Source organism: Aricia agestis, chromosome 3 (genome assembly GCF_905147365.1).
Source record: "Aricia agestis chromosome 3, ilAriAges1.1, whole genome shotgun sequence".
In the NCBI taxonomy this organism is placed as follows: Eukaryota; Metazoa; Arthropoda; class Insecta; order Lepidoptera; family Lycaenidae; genus Aricia; species Aricia agestis.
Window position 1 is genome coordinate 4,736,554 of NC_056408.1, and position 16,359 is coordinate 4,752,912.

Here is a 16,359-nt window from a genome sequence, read left to right on the forward strand (position 1 = left end):
ACACAACAAATCTTTCAAATAATACTTCTCCTAAATGGCGGGGCCGACTTTAATTAACTTTTTTTGTATGTGCTAACCCAATACCCAAATATTTTAGAATTTTTGTCTGTTTAATCTGTTTGTCTGCATGTATGTCCGGGATAAACTCAGAAAGTACTGAATGGATTTACTTCAAATTTTGCACGAATATTACTTAGAGGTCAGGTCAAAACATAGGCTATAAATTATAACGATAATACCTAGGGTGGGGGGGAGGGGCACACGTTTAAATATTTTTATTTTTTTGCTAATATCGCTAAAACGGTGCGTTGTAGAGAAAAAATGTAAAGTACATAATGAAAACTCATCAAATTTCCTATAAATATATCTTCGCTCCTTGCCTTGCTATGAGCTTTTATCTATCTTAACTAAACAGATTTCGAGTGTCGTCCCCCCCGTCCCCCCGTCCCCCCCCCCCCTGAAAATGTGCAAGGTTTTAAAATTTAAAGTGTTTAAGCATTGTCTGTGGAAATTCAAATAAAAAAAACACCTTTTGAGCGTGATTAGTGATTACGTTTAGAAAATTTTGTACTGCGTAGTACAAAATTGTACTGTAGTCTGTATAGGTATCCTTTTCAAGCTCTAAAGTTTAGACTATCTGTGTAACAAAATTTCATTATAATTGGTTCAGTAGTTTTGGCGTGAAAGCGAGACATACAGACAGAGATACTTTCGCATTTATAATATTAGTATGGATTACATAATATTATAATATAATATTATAATGTATTTATTGGAACTGGTTTACCGCACAGACACATTTTTGTTTGTACATAGATCATTGTTATAGATCAAAATATCAGTGAGTATTTTGAATATTGGCGGGACTTGGGATAACTTTTATCAATAAATCATTAAATTTAATTAAATTCTAAGTATCCGTTAAAAGTATCCGGTAAAAGTATGGGAGCCGGCGTGCCTCTACCGTTTCGGTTCGCGGCGTCTGCGCTGCGGTCACTTCGGTTCGCGGCGTCTGCGCTGCGGTCACTGTCAGTAACAAGCGTCATCGGCTTATTACGCTTCTTGAACATCTTGTTTGCCCACAGCTCTCTCGTCCTCTTATTCCCGATCACTAATAATGCGAACAAAACAAATCCTTGGAACGTTGCTGTCAACGTGAAAAGATACGCCGCGACCACGTTACTCGCGAATAAGCCGAAGACCCACGGCAACCCGAACAGGAACCCCAGCGTGAAACTCACGGAAACGCTCTGCAGTGCCTCGTCGCCCATGCCGTACCTCCGGATCTTCTTCGAGCAGAACACGGAGCGGAGTATCAACGCAAATAGTGTCCAATTTGTTACAAGAATGCACGATATAGGCGCGTACACGGCAAGCCAGAGACTCAAACCCGTGGGGTAGCAGAAATTTCCGCCGGGCGTCATCTCCTGGAACCGTCCTGCGTACGATTCCGGGGAGACAGACAAGAGCACCAAGCAAATGACGCCGGGTGCGCCCCACGCGAACACCGCGGCTCTGAGCAGCTTGTGGGGGACGTCCCGAGTGAACACCAGAGTGAGTTGTCGGTACGCCAGCACTGCTGCCACCAGCATCCAGCAGAAGGACGCCAGCACGGCGTAGTGTAGCGTCACTCCGAGCAGCAGACACTTCACGCGGTAGCGATCGTAGTGCACGAATATAACCACCAAGAAAGTCACGACTAAAATTAAAATCGCCATACACATTTGAAGCCATATTTTGTTCCTGAACTCCTGGCGCCAAGATCTAAAGAGTAGGGCGGTAGCGCCGACTATAATGAGTCCCATAAAGGAGAGACTACAGCCGGCTATTGTTAATATTTCTAAAGCCCTCTCGTTCGCTTCGGAAAACACCGTTTTCGGCACTAGGATTGCGGCGAAATGTGTCAAGTGGTTGCATCTGCACGTGTCCAGCATCCCGTCCTCGGTCGCGCGGATGAAGTCACACCCTTCTTGGGACCAGTAGCCGGTGCTGTTCTCCAGAAAGTGCCAGTATGCGCACGACCGACTCTCGTTCCTGCCCGGCGTCGCGATCGGGCGAAAATGAATATCTATAACCTGTAAAAAAAGTTTATCTGAATATTTAGTCTATTCTTGCTAATTTTGTTGAAAATTAGCATACATTTTTTTCTCTCATATTACCTCTCCTCCATGAAAGTGAGTTACATTTTCAATGTTGACGCTGATCACCAGACTGTTGATGATAAAGCCGTTTGGTTGTGATGGAAAGAGGCTTTTGTTTTGGATGATGACGAAGCTGACGTGGCGCTTCGTCAGCGCTGACGGAGGTAGAGTCACTACCACCTCGCTTTCTTGTGATCTCAAAATTCTTGAGCTGGGTGCCTCTGTAATTGCGAACCTATTATTAGCTTGTGTTCTAAAAATAAAAAAGGAAGGCTCCTACTAATTATAACAAGCCAGGAGCAAGCTGTTTAAAGGAGCTTAGTCAGCTACTCGCCTCTAGTCCTTGACGAAAAGATAATCTTTTCTTATCAAAATAAATATAGGTATACTAGCCATAGTCCACTTATGGATTATTTTGGATAATTAATTTGGATTATTTGGGTTTTGGATACATTATAAATAACTGCCGGACCCGACAGACCTTGTCCTGACAAACTGATTTGTAAAATATCTTAAATTAAATCTATACCATCTATCTGTGGTACCACCCGCAGCGCCTTAATTAGAAATCAATTTTAAGGTTATGCAATACCATGAAGAATATCAAAAGAGTGTTTTTCGAACTCGCTCCGGCCTGCGGTGGAGGAGACCCAAAAGCCGCGTACGAGTTTGTCAGGCACGACGACAGCAACGTCGTCCTTCACGACTGTCACCGCCCGGTTATTTACTGCCCAGGCCAAGCTCAGCTGGTCCAGTTCGTGGAGCGTCTTCTCAGGGGTCTCATGTCGATTTTCCAGTATACCATTCACCTGGAAATTTGAACCTACTAAAGATATAATATGACGGAGAGTGTATTGTGTACCCGGTGAATCGAGGCAGTAGCTGTAGTTCAATAACTTTTTAGTCTAGAAGCTATATTATGCAAAATGCTCGCACTGTATTCAGTTACATAAGAAAAAAATTACCTCTTATAAAGACAGAGATAGATTCAGCGGAAAACCTTTCAATAAATCTTAGAATGATAACCTCCATTTTTAGGGTTCCGTACCCAAAGGGTGAAAACGGGACCACTACACACAATACTATTCATGAGACTTCGATGTCTGTCTGTCCGTCTGTCTGTCTCCAGGCTGTATCTCAAGAACCGCTATAGCTAGTGTTCTGAAATTTTCACCGATTGTGTACATCTGTTGCAGCTATAACAACAAATACTAAAAACAAAATAAAATTAATATTTAAAGGGTAAAACGTGAAAAAAAAAATACAACAAACGTGATTTTTATGGCCTTTTTTGCTCGATATCAATAATGGCAACAGGTAGGCACTTGATATTTTCACAAATGCTTTAACTATATGTCTACTTCAATATTTAAGAATAATATTAAAATAAAATAAAAAATTAAGGGGGCGCCCATACAAAACCACAATTTTTCGCCTATTTTCCTCTATAACGGCACGGAACCCTTCGTGCGCGAGTCTGACTCGCACTTGGCCGATTTTTTATTTTATGCTCAGTTTACACATCGAGTATGCAAAATACAATATCGCCCTACTAGGAACACCTAACACCTCATTGTCAATTGCAGTTTGTATAGAAAATGATGTTAAATATGGCAAGTTTTTTGACAGGGGACCGCTTCGATTCGCCGGGTACACTAATGCAACTGCTTTTTAACAAATAAGTTCAATGCTTCATGTTTATTTCCTGTCCACACTGTGCCTTTTTTTGTTCATCGAGGGCATGTGTTCTAGCACAGTCAACAGACTCTGACCGTATCCAAATATTTCGCTTGGTTCTTTTTTTCTGGAATTTCTTATGAGTTATGACTAAATAATTTGCTCATATTCCACCCAGTAAAATGTTTTCGTCGCACATGACGTTACAATAATCTGACAGACACTGCAACTGAACAAAAATGACAATGTTGGCGTTGCGTTCGTTCATCGTTGACGCATACAATTATTTAATGCGCCAAAACGAAAGTTGAATGAAAAAAATTTACGAAAATTGAAGATGAAAGTGTACAGTGTGAATAAAGCTAATGGATGACAATAAACTAAGTCGTTACCATATCGGATTTTCTATCATTGTTTGTGTTAGTCTTGGAGAACGACAATAATTGTTGTTGGTGTATACTATATGTTACGCTCAAAGACCGAAATCGTTCAGTGAGCGAAAAAAATAGCTCACAACGCGTTGTGGTCACAGTGAAACAGCCACGACGCGAAATTCGCGTCGTGGCTCTGATGAAAACGGCCACGACGCGTTTTGGCAATCACAAGCTTAAGACAAACCTACGCGACATAAAGACCATAACGCGAAATTCGTGTCGTGGCTGATATGCTATTCGTTTTTCTTGATTTGTTCTTGATTGATTAATCGTCCATAGGTATGGAAGATTATATTTGAATTACCACGCGTACTACATAATATTTTTTCTTTTATTAAATCACTGCATTACGTGTTTATCATTATTCTTTATAAAATATCCATAGTTCCATATTATCCGTACTAATATTATTATTGTCTATCTGTCTGTCTGGCGCAACGCAGGTGCGGGCATCAACTAGTAGTATTATATTGATTTATTTTTAATAAATACGTAAATAAATAAATTCTTTATTGCATGAAATATTACAAACAATAACTTATTACTAGAGGACTCCACACTAGGTCAGACCTGTCTCGTGGAGTCCAGGAGTGGTCTTACCATATAATAACTATAATAATAATTTATTATTTGTTGAGATCAGATTACGTCTTTATATTTAAAAAAATAACAACATAAAACAACACGTTGTACCAGACAGAAAGACAGACTAATAATATTAGTACGAATAGTATGGAACTATGGATCTTTATAAATACCTTATAATGATAAACACGTTAAGCAGTGATTTAGTAAAAGAAAAATATTTTTAGTACGCGTATTAACTCAAATATAATCTTCCATATCTATTGACGATTAATCAATCAAGAACAAATCAAGGAAAACGAATAGCATATCAGCCACGACACGAATTTTGTCTTATGGTCTTTTTGTGATTGCCAGAACGCGTCGTGGCCGTTTTCATCAGAGCCACGACTCTCAGCGAATTTCGCGTTTGGCTGTTTCACTGTGACCACAACGCGTTGTGAGCTAATTTTTCGCTCACTGAGCGATTTCGGTCTTTGAGCGTAACATATACACTGTTTACCTCCTCAAAGAACTTGGTATTGTAGGCAGGGTCCGACTTCTTGACAGGCTGCTCTGGTTTCTGGTCCGTTTTTGTCTCCTCGAGTATTTGTTCTGTATTGAGTTCCTTACAGTATTTATAATGCTTAAAAATAAATCGAAAGAAGATTTTATGAAACGCGTAACATTATTAAACACTTAACATTATCATACTTGGAATAATCCATAAAATATAATTTCAAGGATTGTTGCCGTATTGGTTAAAATCGCTTCGAAAATTAGCCATTATTTGAAGTTAAAAGTAAATGACAAAAAATGTTATTATGGGATATCCATAAGAGATAGTAGGTACATATACCATCGCGGAGTTTGTAGATCTTTTTATAGTGAGACATATTCAAGACAATACTTAGTACATTATTTTGATAAATCTCGTAGGGTTCAGCCTGCGTTTGCGATGTAAGCGTAAAAAAATGTAATTATTTACGACATCACATTAGAAACCCAAATATTAACATTATTTCTCCACTATTTAATGAATGTTATTATACTTATAAACCTTCCTCTTGAATCACTATATCTATTAAAGAAAACCGCATCAAAATCCGTTGCGTAGTTTTAAAGATTAAAGGGAACAAAGGGACATGAGGGATAAAAGCGACTTTGTTTTATTACCCGACTACGGCGAAGCAAAAAGGAGGGTTATGATTTTGGCCTGTATGTATGTATGTATGTATGTATGTATGTATGTATGTATGTATGTATGTATGTATGTATGTATGTATGTATGTATGTATGTATGTATGTATGTATGTATGTGGATATGGATGTTCATCTGTTCCCTCGTAACTTTAAAACTACTTAACGCATTTGGACAAATGATGTGTCGGTAGAAGCCTCTTGACTGTCCGCTGGTTATAGGCTGCATGACATCACGTTAAATTGACTATAGCACCATCTAGGGGACTGAAAGTAAAGAATAAAAAAAAATATTTTTCCTGACAATGTCGTGTGGGGTATCAAAAGAAAGAACTTTATTAGCACATTTCAAATATGCAAACATTATTATCAATTTCTCACGGGTTTACGAGCAATCACCTGATAATTGCAAGAATTCATACTCTTCGAAACAATATCTATACAAATACATATTATAATAAAATCGGGATCGGAGGGGGGGATGGGAATAGGAAGGGGAGGATCGAGGGGGGGGGGGGGGGGGAGGGGAGGGGTGGGGGTCGGAGGTAAATGTTACTTATATCAAAATGGTGAGGGGGGCTTCGCCTCTGGCCTGTACCAAACCTCCCCCACCTGGAAATGTTGTCGCGTCGTCAGTGTTGAGTTTTGATAGGAACAAAGTTATAAATTAAAGTGAAATTATTGTACCCTAAACTACACATACACTTTTTGACAATCATTTAATTACCAATATGGAGGGCTTGGGCTTCAGCGGGAACTTGGGGGGGGCTACGCCCCCCCCCCCCCCCCCCCCCCCAACCCCTCTCCCTCGTGGAAGTGTTATTGCGTCGTTAATGTTGAGTTTTGATTCTCCTTTTTTACCAACAAGGTTATAAATAATTAAAAGTGAAATATAATTGTACCGTAAACTAAACATACACTTTTTGAATATCATTTAATTACCAATATGCTGGAACTAGGGGGGGCTACGCCCCACCAAACCCCCCTCCCTCGTGGAAGTGTTATCGCGTCGTTATTGTTGAGTTTTGATTCTCCTTTTTTAGGAACAAAGTTATAAATTAAAAATGAAATAATTGTACCCTAAACTAAACATAAGTACACTTTTTTTGGGAAAAAATTATCCATCTCCTTTAAAATTATTATACTATGCTAACGCGGACTAAGTCGCGGGCAACAGGTAGTGAAACAGAACCAAAAAAATTGTTAAACATCCTCATGATCCTTGATCATTTGAGGAGTTGGATAGTTTAAGATCGAGTGAATCTTAGCCCCAAAATAATTGAAATAAAAATTAAGGTTTAAAAAATAAAACCCTACTACTAAAACACGCTCTAAAAAGTACGAAACAAGAAAACAGTTTATAGGGATATGGAAATGTTTAAAGGATAGCCGTGGTCGTATGCCACCTACTAGAGCAAAACAGACTCATTATATTATTTATATTAATATAATAAAGGGCATACATACGACCACGGCTACCCTTTAAACATTTCCATATCCCTATAAACTGTTTTCTTGTTTCGTACTTTTCAGAGCGTGTTTTAGTAGTCGGGTTTTAGTTTTTTAAACTTTATTTTTATAAAATTATGTAGTGTTTTTTATAGCGATTGTTTCGTTTCGGTTATTTAAATACGATTCTACCCACTTAAGCAAATATCCATGTATTTATATCCAAATTTTTATGGTTTTAAATCAATAATTTATGGTTATTTTTATCGAAACATTTTAAAAATTCGGTTTAATAAATACATAATACATAATTTGTTATCAGGTTTCTTTATTCTCTTATAATATGAGCTTCGTAGGAGAAGGTTGTTTAAGGTTCTTATATTTATAGCTTTAAAAAATTACGTCAGTAATAATTATAATCACCGACGTTTTCAAGAGTGTTCGGACGGACGCGGACGGAGCGTAATTGTACGGGTTCCTTGTAGGTACCACAGAACCATGTTGAAGTTTTTTTTAGAAAATTGATTATTACCATGAAATAATTTTCAACATCGTTGGTGATTCCCTCTATATACACCAGAGCTACCTCTGTCCCCTCCTGCGGCTTTGGATATATATTAGGGTCCTCGATATTCGCCACATCATCTAACGAAATGCTTGCAGTACGCTTAAAAATAAAAATAGAGATTTAATTTCATAAAATAATTAAAATCGTAAAGTTGGAACGAGACAGATGGAAGACCTTGGGGGAGGCCTTTGCCCAGTAGTGGGATAGTATAGGCTCGTAAAAAAGGTGGGTAAAAATGTTGCGCCAGCAATATTATGTTTTCACTTAGCATTTGATAAAAGTTCTGGATTCAAACTGAGTCATTCCACTCCGAGTCTGATATATGTACTAGTCGTAAATATTATATACAAATTCATGTAAATTACCGTTAAATTATACAGGTTTCCAACAATATCACAAAAACACTAACCCGGTAAAATTTAAAACAGCCTGTTTCGAAAAATCTGTTGTTGCTGAATACTGATTGGCCATAAATATGGACGTCAATTGTGACATAAAAGGACTCCGTCCATGGACTTGTATAATTCCTCGCCAGCAATTGGATTCTCTGCCACTCAATACCCTCCCTCAATCTTCTGATATTATGCGTCGGCTCTGAATCATCGTCACGCCGAATTGCTTTCCCAGTAGAGTTGAGGCACTGGATCTGAACAAAAATAAAATATCAATATAAAAACTTTGCCTTAATAATATTAAATTGTGTTATAAATTATATTTTCTATGTGGTTAAATTGTTTTATAAATTATATTTCGTTTTTACTTAGAAATAACTGTATGATGAAAAATCAAAGACCAAACACGACAAGTACTCTAGGAAAGGCATGATTCTGGATGGAGTAGTCGAAAGCAGAAACTTTGAGAAATGCAGTTTTAATGACATATTGTTATATTTTAAAGGATATAAGTCTAACCAGTTTTAGTTTTCGGTGATAGTCAGCTGATTTGTTTCTACCAAAAAAAATCTTTCTTACGTCAATAAAAGCATTTTATGCTTGTTTCAGTATGGTTATTGGTTAAGAGTAGCTGTAAAATATTAATCTTCCATCAAATATTAATCATTCAGCTTATGTCCGGACCTATGAATACGTCGTTCATTTTTGCCTTGCTTTGGAAACTTTTGATTTATAAATTGTAATGCAGTACTATCTTTGTTTAAGCTTATAAAAATATTTTATATATAAAATTCTCGTGTCACAATGTTAGTCACCGTACTCCTCCAAAACTGCTTTACTGATTTTTACCAAATTTTATATGCATATTCAGTGGGTCTGAGAATCGGCTGCTGGGTACTTTTTATATTGATAAGTGCATTTGTTGAATAAATAATAGTAAATTATTACAACTCGAGACTGGCGGCGACCATTGTTTGTGCGACGGGATAGCGATGGACGTTGCCATGGTGACATACTTATTTAGTCACTTCAATAAAATAATACGGACGAAATACTTTATATGGCAAAGAAACGTTTGCCGGGACAGCTAGTATTTTTATTAAAAAAAAAGAAATAAAACTTTAATAAGTACCTTTAAAAACTTGCTAACGTTATCAGAGATAGCCCTTTCGGCTGCCGAAACAAATTCCTTATATTCATCTATCATTTTTTCCTTGTAGTAACCATTTAAAGCTGTCTTTTTATTCTGAAAAATAAATACTATAATGTAACTATGGGCCTTTCGTCCATATTCTTTTTTGTCTCATTTGCTTTTTAGATATTGTTATTTGAACGAAGAAGGGTGCTATTTCTTTAACAGCTTATGCGAGTTTAACATCATTATGCTGTTTTGGGCTTTGCGACATTAAAGATTTTGCCAAATTAATGATGGCCCAACGACAGTGACTAAAAATTCATTTAATTTTTTTTATTTATCTGTGAGATTGTGAAAATGAGCAGCTTCTTGCGTTGGAGGCAGCAATGATAAATACAATGAATTTTTAGTCACTGTCTTGGCAAATATTTTGTATCGCAAGCCGTCTAGTGAGTCGTCTTTATTACCGCCGTATAAAGCTATGAAACAACGTTCACCAACAACAGGTGAGCAAATATGGATCGACTTCCTCACTCAGAAATAGTCGACAACATATTGTCGACTGGTCATGCATATCCATGCATGACCGTCGTTGCCAACATGTTGTCAGAGTCACACACAACAATGCAACACAAAAGTCTGCGTTGCCTTTCAACAATGAAAAGCAACATCTTGCGGCATGTCACACTCCAAATGTTGCCTAGTGGATATGTCGCAGGCCGCAGCCAACTGGTTAAAATAGCCGTTTAATCTAATAGCTAGACTAGACAGCCCTTTGACTGAATAACGCTATTCAATCACACGTCTAGCTTTTTAATTAAATATTTCAGAGTCTCAAAACGTTCAACACTACAGCTGATTCAAAAGCAGCCGTTTGATTGAGTTAGTTCAGCGTTCACCACCGCGGCGCTAGGTGCATTTTGTTTAACTAGCCGGTATTTTGTGATTGTATTAAGATATTTTTCGTAAAATATTATATACGTTATACGTGTTATCAAAGTGACAGAAATTATGAGGGCACATACGTGAATCAAAATTTAAACAAATATTTGAGGAGAAATTACGGGATTATGAAATGCATCACCAAGGTATTTATATATATTTATTGCAATTGTGTTCAAAATGAGTTATAATACAATTTATTCTACTTGTTATCATTACGCTTGTGTAACAATAACACTCAAGTAATGGTCACGTTAGTTAATTTTCCATTTAACCAGTTATCTAGCTAGCTGTAGTGTTGTAGTTGTAATAACACTAAAGCGTCGTCTAGCTGTAGTGTTGAACGTTTCAGTCAACAAGTCGGCTAAACGACGTATAGCCGTGTGATTGAACGGCTATTTTAACCAGTGGACTGCGATGACTTTAGCCGTTAGCGCTCTTACTATACTAATTATTGTTTACGTTCTTACAGTAACATTCATACGGATAGAAAATCTCATGAAATCTTGGTCTTGGAGGTATTCTAATATTGTGAGCTCCAATACACCGTCAATTGTGATAACAATGGTTGTATCATCGTAAATATCTTCGACGTCCTGCCTCCTTCTGTTCTCTCCCGATTCGCCTTGGCCCGGCAGCAAAAGCACCATACCAAAAAGCACTATAGCAAAAGACTGGAAGCACTGCATCTGAATAAAATAAAAAATATTTTTACATTTTTGTTTAATTAGTTTTCAGTTGATTTTGATCTTAGAGAAATCGCGCGTCATTTTTACTGTGTACAACCCGGAGACTAGATTTTTTTTAACCTACTTCCAAAAAGGAGGAGGTTATATTATGTTCGTCTGTACATATATATTTTTTTGTATGTTCAACGATCACTTCGCCGTTTGTTGACCCATTTTCAAGATTTTTTCGCTATTGTATAGGGTATAATCCGAATTTGGTACCATGTTCATAAAAATGGTAACGTGATAATGGGATCCATAAGTAATCGAGGGAATTCCTCGAAATTTATACTAAAAATCACAATTTATCTGGACGACTTTGTGATTTCGATTCATCTGAAGTATTTCAATTTAAATGGAAACATATTATGGTGATTTTGTATATATATATATGAGTCTAAGTAAATCTCACCGAAAACTTAGATTTTGCACCAAGATGGACCACCGTGGTTCGAAGGTGGTGAACAGATCTCCGGCCTCCTCATAGATACATGCTTGGGGGTTTCGACATTTTTTTAAGAATTTAAGGCATATGCTTATGGTACATAAGATTAACATTTTTGCTCATTTGCTCATTTGCTCATAGAGGCAAGCATCATGCCTTTCTCATCTATACTAATATTATAATTCTGCAGAGTTTGTTAGTTTGTTTGTTTGTTTGTTTGAACGCGCTAATCTCAGGAACTACTGGTCCGATTTGAAAAATTCTTTCAGTGTTAGATAGCCCATTTATCGAGGAAGGCTATAGGCTATATTTTATCACGCTAAGACTAATAAAAACGAACAAATAGGGGAAAATGTTGAAAAAACGGGGGGAAATTATTTGAAATGGCTTATTTGAACGCGCTAATCTCAAGAACGAATGGTCGGATTTGAAAAATTCTTTCAGTGTTAGATAGCCCATTGATCGAGGAAGGCTATAGGCTATATTTTATCTCGCTAAGACTAATAGGAGCGAAGAAATAGTTGAAAATGTGGAAAAAACGGGGAAATTATATGAAAGGGCTTATTTGAACGCGCTAATCTCAGGAACTACTGGTCCGATTTGAAAAATTCTTTCAGTGTTAGATAGCCTACTTATCGAGGAAGGCTATAGGTTATATTTTATTATTATACGTCTAATTAAAGCGAAGAAATAGAGGAAAATGTGGAAAAAATGGGGAAAATTATCTTAAGATTCTTAAGAACTACTGGAGCAATTTTTATTTTATTTGGCAAACATGAAGAATATACCACGTTAAGGGACATAGGCTATTTTTTGCGGAAAAATGTACGGTCGCGTGAAATTCCTAAATTACGCAAGCGAAGCCGCGCGGAACATCTATATATAATAAAATCGTAGGAAAGTCAATGCTGTATATTGAATATTTTTGTACAATAAATAATACTTGGGACATGATTTACTATACTAACGCGGACGAAGTCGCGGGCAACAGCTAGTATGATATAATAATAATAGCTCCCACACCGGTTTCGGTGACGGTGGCCGGTTTCATTGAAACCAGGCCAGCTACGCAGGAGTAATTTTATAGTGCCCAAGTGTGAGCGCAGTACACAAGAGCACTCTCTATTCATTTACACTCATAACCCAGTGGGACGGAAGACCGTAACGACCGGCGAGAGATCAGGCGCAGGACCGACTTTTTACATGCCCATCCGACGCATGGATCATCTTACTTGTCAGACAATCAAGGTGATTAGCCTGCATTGTCCTAACCAAACTTGGAAATAACATGTTTCCAACGCGGGAATCGAACCCACGACCTCCGAGTCAAGAGCCGCGCTCTATACCACTAGACCACGGAGGCGTCAAATGAGATAAAAGTAATAAGTACATACCATGTTGTGTCACATACTAGGCGCAGCAAAAGAGCGAAACGCAGCTCGAGGTGTCTGGAACAAGTAATTGCTGATATATCTGGCAGCCGTCGTATTCTAAACTGCCCCACACAGTTCGCCGGCAGGTCACCGCCTGGCAGTTTCTAGGAAAAGATCATAGATCACAATTCGCCTGACGATTTTGTAGATTTGTATCGATGGTCAATGACTGTCAGGCAGCCTGCCGACCAGAGCCTGCAGGGGGACTGTCAATGTGTGGGACCCTTTAGAATTGACCACACCGAGCCGAAGTCTGCCAAACTGAAAGGACGTTAGACGAATGTTAGATGTTTTTCGTGACGGAATTTCTTGATTCGGCCGCCAAAGCCCGCGATGAAGGCTATCTCGTGTTGCATTGTTTGTCACCAAATTCCTCCGAGGCGGCTGGACCGATTTTGTTGAAAGTTAAATAAATTTTACGAGATATACAATATCTTCATGAAAACATCGAAATGATTACGATGGGCTTTTTTGCCATTTTCGTTGTAGGAATACGCTAAAGCGTATTCCTACAACGAAAATGGCAAAAATATTTGCTTGATAAGCTAGTATTAATTTAATACAAACGTAATACATACCAATTGATTAAATACAACCTCTGGAACCTAGTAGAATACTAGTTAATAAATATAAAATGAATGATCATAATATTAATAAAATAATAAAATTTCATATTGTAATTAATAACAAAATAACAAGAGTGTTAACCACTAGCCATCAGACTTCTAAATACGTGATTCCTCATCTAATATTTCGCCTTTTCCTTGAGGAAAGTCCCGATCAATGTTAAATAATAATAGATACTATCATAATGTTACACATTTATAAATTAACCAGTACCAGCCCAGAACTGAGATACTTGACATAACACAAGTTCTATATTGTAAAGTATCTCAGTTCAAACGAATGAAAATTGAGTACAGAATTGGTGGAGGTTTAGTCGAATTTTGAAAAAGGCACTAATGAAGAATAAGAACTACTAGAGATCGCCCTATGGTCGAAATTCGACCTTAGTTTCAACGTCATTAGGACTCCTACCTACTTATATTTTGTAAAAAATATTAACTTTATAATTTTTTTCAACTCTTGTCTCCGGGACTTAGCTGATCTCAGACTGGCCGTGTAAGCATTGTCTAATAGTATCTTAGATTCAATAAAAAACTATAATCCGTTTTCAATTTGTCAACTTGTTGTCAACAGACTTCAACCATAAATAAAAGAGTATAATTAGTATGTACAGGCTTGTCACTCAAAAATCTGTCATTTCTCATATGTGTGTGTTGTAGTGTGTGTAATGTTTTATTTGTTAAAAAAAATGTATGATAAAAGCATAATTTCAAAATAATATTAGCTCGATGCACTCCTTCACCATATAAACTATAACTGTGCAAAATTTCATGCACCTATGTTTCCCCATTTTTCGTAAAAAGGGTTACAAAGTTTTTCGTTCGCGTATTAATATTATGATGATGATGATTTCATACTTTTTAGATCATTTTTACTTTTTTTTACCTATCTACCAGACCACAAGGCTTTATGCGTAGATAACCACTGCGAAAGTCACATTATATTACAGTAAGCAAAATTGTGGTAAATGCTTGCAGTTATACAGTAAGCGATGCTGCAATTCTCAAACTTAAATATTTAAAATATTTTCAGGAGTTCTGTTCAGTGCCTTTAGATCCAGAGACACCTTCGTATGATATTTCACGTAATAAATTGTAACATATATGTTTGAGTAACTAGAAAAAACATCTTTTTATACGTGGGAGAGCCATGCTTCGGCACGAATGGGCCGGCTCGACCGGAGAAATACCACGTTCTCACAGAAAACCGGCGTGAAACAGCGCAGCTTGCGCTGTGTTTCGCCGAGTGAGTGAGTTTACCGGAGGCCCAATCCCCTACCCTATTTCTTTCCCTACCCTCCCCTATTACCCTATTCCCTCTTAAAAGACTGGCAGTGCCGGCCTGCGATTGTCCATGGGCGACGGAAGTTGCTTTCCGTTTGCCTTATTTCATATTTAAAAAAAAAACACCATGTGTGTTTTAATAAATTTCAAGAATTTCCCTCGATTTCTCGTAGAACCCATTATCAGATCACAACTTTCGTACTTAATCACTATACGAAATTTAGATTATATCGTATACAGCAACGCAAGAGTTTTAAAAACCGGTCCACGAACCGCGAAATAATCATCAAAAACATCTGCTGCGATGCAAAATGTCGTGAAAAGTACCAATAACTGGGTCATAATTAGGGAATGCAATACTGCAATACCGGGATCCCGTAATACCGGGATCCCGCATGCATTTTGCGGGACTAATCCCGGTCGAAAATTTAGCGGGATCCCGCGGGACTTGCGGGATTACAAGGAAGCGTGATTCATACATGTAACTCTGCGCGCGGGGGTGCGTGAACTGGCTACAAGCAGCCCACTATAAACAATTTACCTTCAAAGTGAGTTATAGGTTAATTCCAGTTAATTCACTTTAAATGACAATTTTACGATCCCGCGTGGAAACTAAGCCAACTTTTTCAGCTGCTGCCTACCTTGTGTCGAATATCAGGAGCCGGCAGACGACACAATTAATACCTTAAAGTTTTTAAACATACTTTGAATGTTTATTTCTTATTTTATTTTTATATCTAAAGTCTGAAGTATTAATTAACCCTAGTAAAAAAATGTCCTACAAAGTTTGTTTTACTTGAGTTTCTAAGAATAAAACGGAGTGTATCAAGTCATCATAACGATTTGTTTTAAAAAATTAAGTCCACCCTGCGGGATCCCGCAAATACCGGGATCCAGCAGGATTGTGATGGTTCAGTCCCGCAAATACCGGGATTGAAATTATCTTGCGGGATTGCATTCCTTAGTCATAATATTATGATGACTGATGACCCATGGTATAATTATGGTTGTTGTGATGATTATCAATCAAATTTATATATTGGCTTATGCTTTCAGTTGTTCAAACAACGTTAAAATCCCCGAACCTGCTTCTATAAGTATTCAAAAGTTTTGTTCGGTACATTCGGAACCAGGGTATAACCTGGTGCAAAATCTTTACTTTTTGACAGCATGTGCCTCGAATACTAATTCATGAAAAATCGAAATCACTATATTATTATCTTTCTATACCATAGAGTCCCCTCGATTCCTCATGCATCCAATCATCACAAATCACAATATCACCACTTTTGTGAACATGGTATTAAATTTGGATTAAACCTATATACAACAAAAAAATAA

The 16,359-nt window shown here is 37.5% G+C and overlaps 1 protein-coding gene across 1 annotated transcript; it reads right to left on the bottom strand.

Annotated features, from left to right (window-relative positions):
• Window positions 1-899: 899 nt before the first annotated feature.
• Window positions 900-13,113, bottom strand: LOC121740398 (adhesion G-protein coupled receptor G2-like). Its single transcript, XM_042133081.1, has 4 exons — window positions 13,070-13,113; window positions 2,734-2,950; window positions 2,160-2,362; window positions 900-2,075 (listed from the first exon to the last, which is right to left on the bottom strand). Exons 1-4 carry the CDS (start codon window positions 13,070-13,072, stop codon window positions 900-902), a joined length of 1,599 nt encoding a protein of 532 aa, XP_041989015.1. The 5' UTR covers window positions 13,073-13,113.
• Window positions 13,114-16,359: the final 3,246 nt, after the last annotated feature.

Coding starts and splice junctions, on each gene's coding strand:
- LOC121740398 (XM_042133081.1), bottom strand. Junction 2,363..2,733: donor CTCTTTTGATATTCTTCATG/GTATTGCATAAC, acceptor TCGCAATTACAG/AGGCACCCAGCTCAAGAATT. Junction 2,076..2,159: donor CTCACTTTCATGGAGGAGAG/GTAATATGAGAG, acceptor CTTTTTTTACAG/GTTATAGATATTCATTTTCG.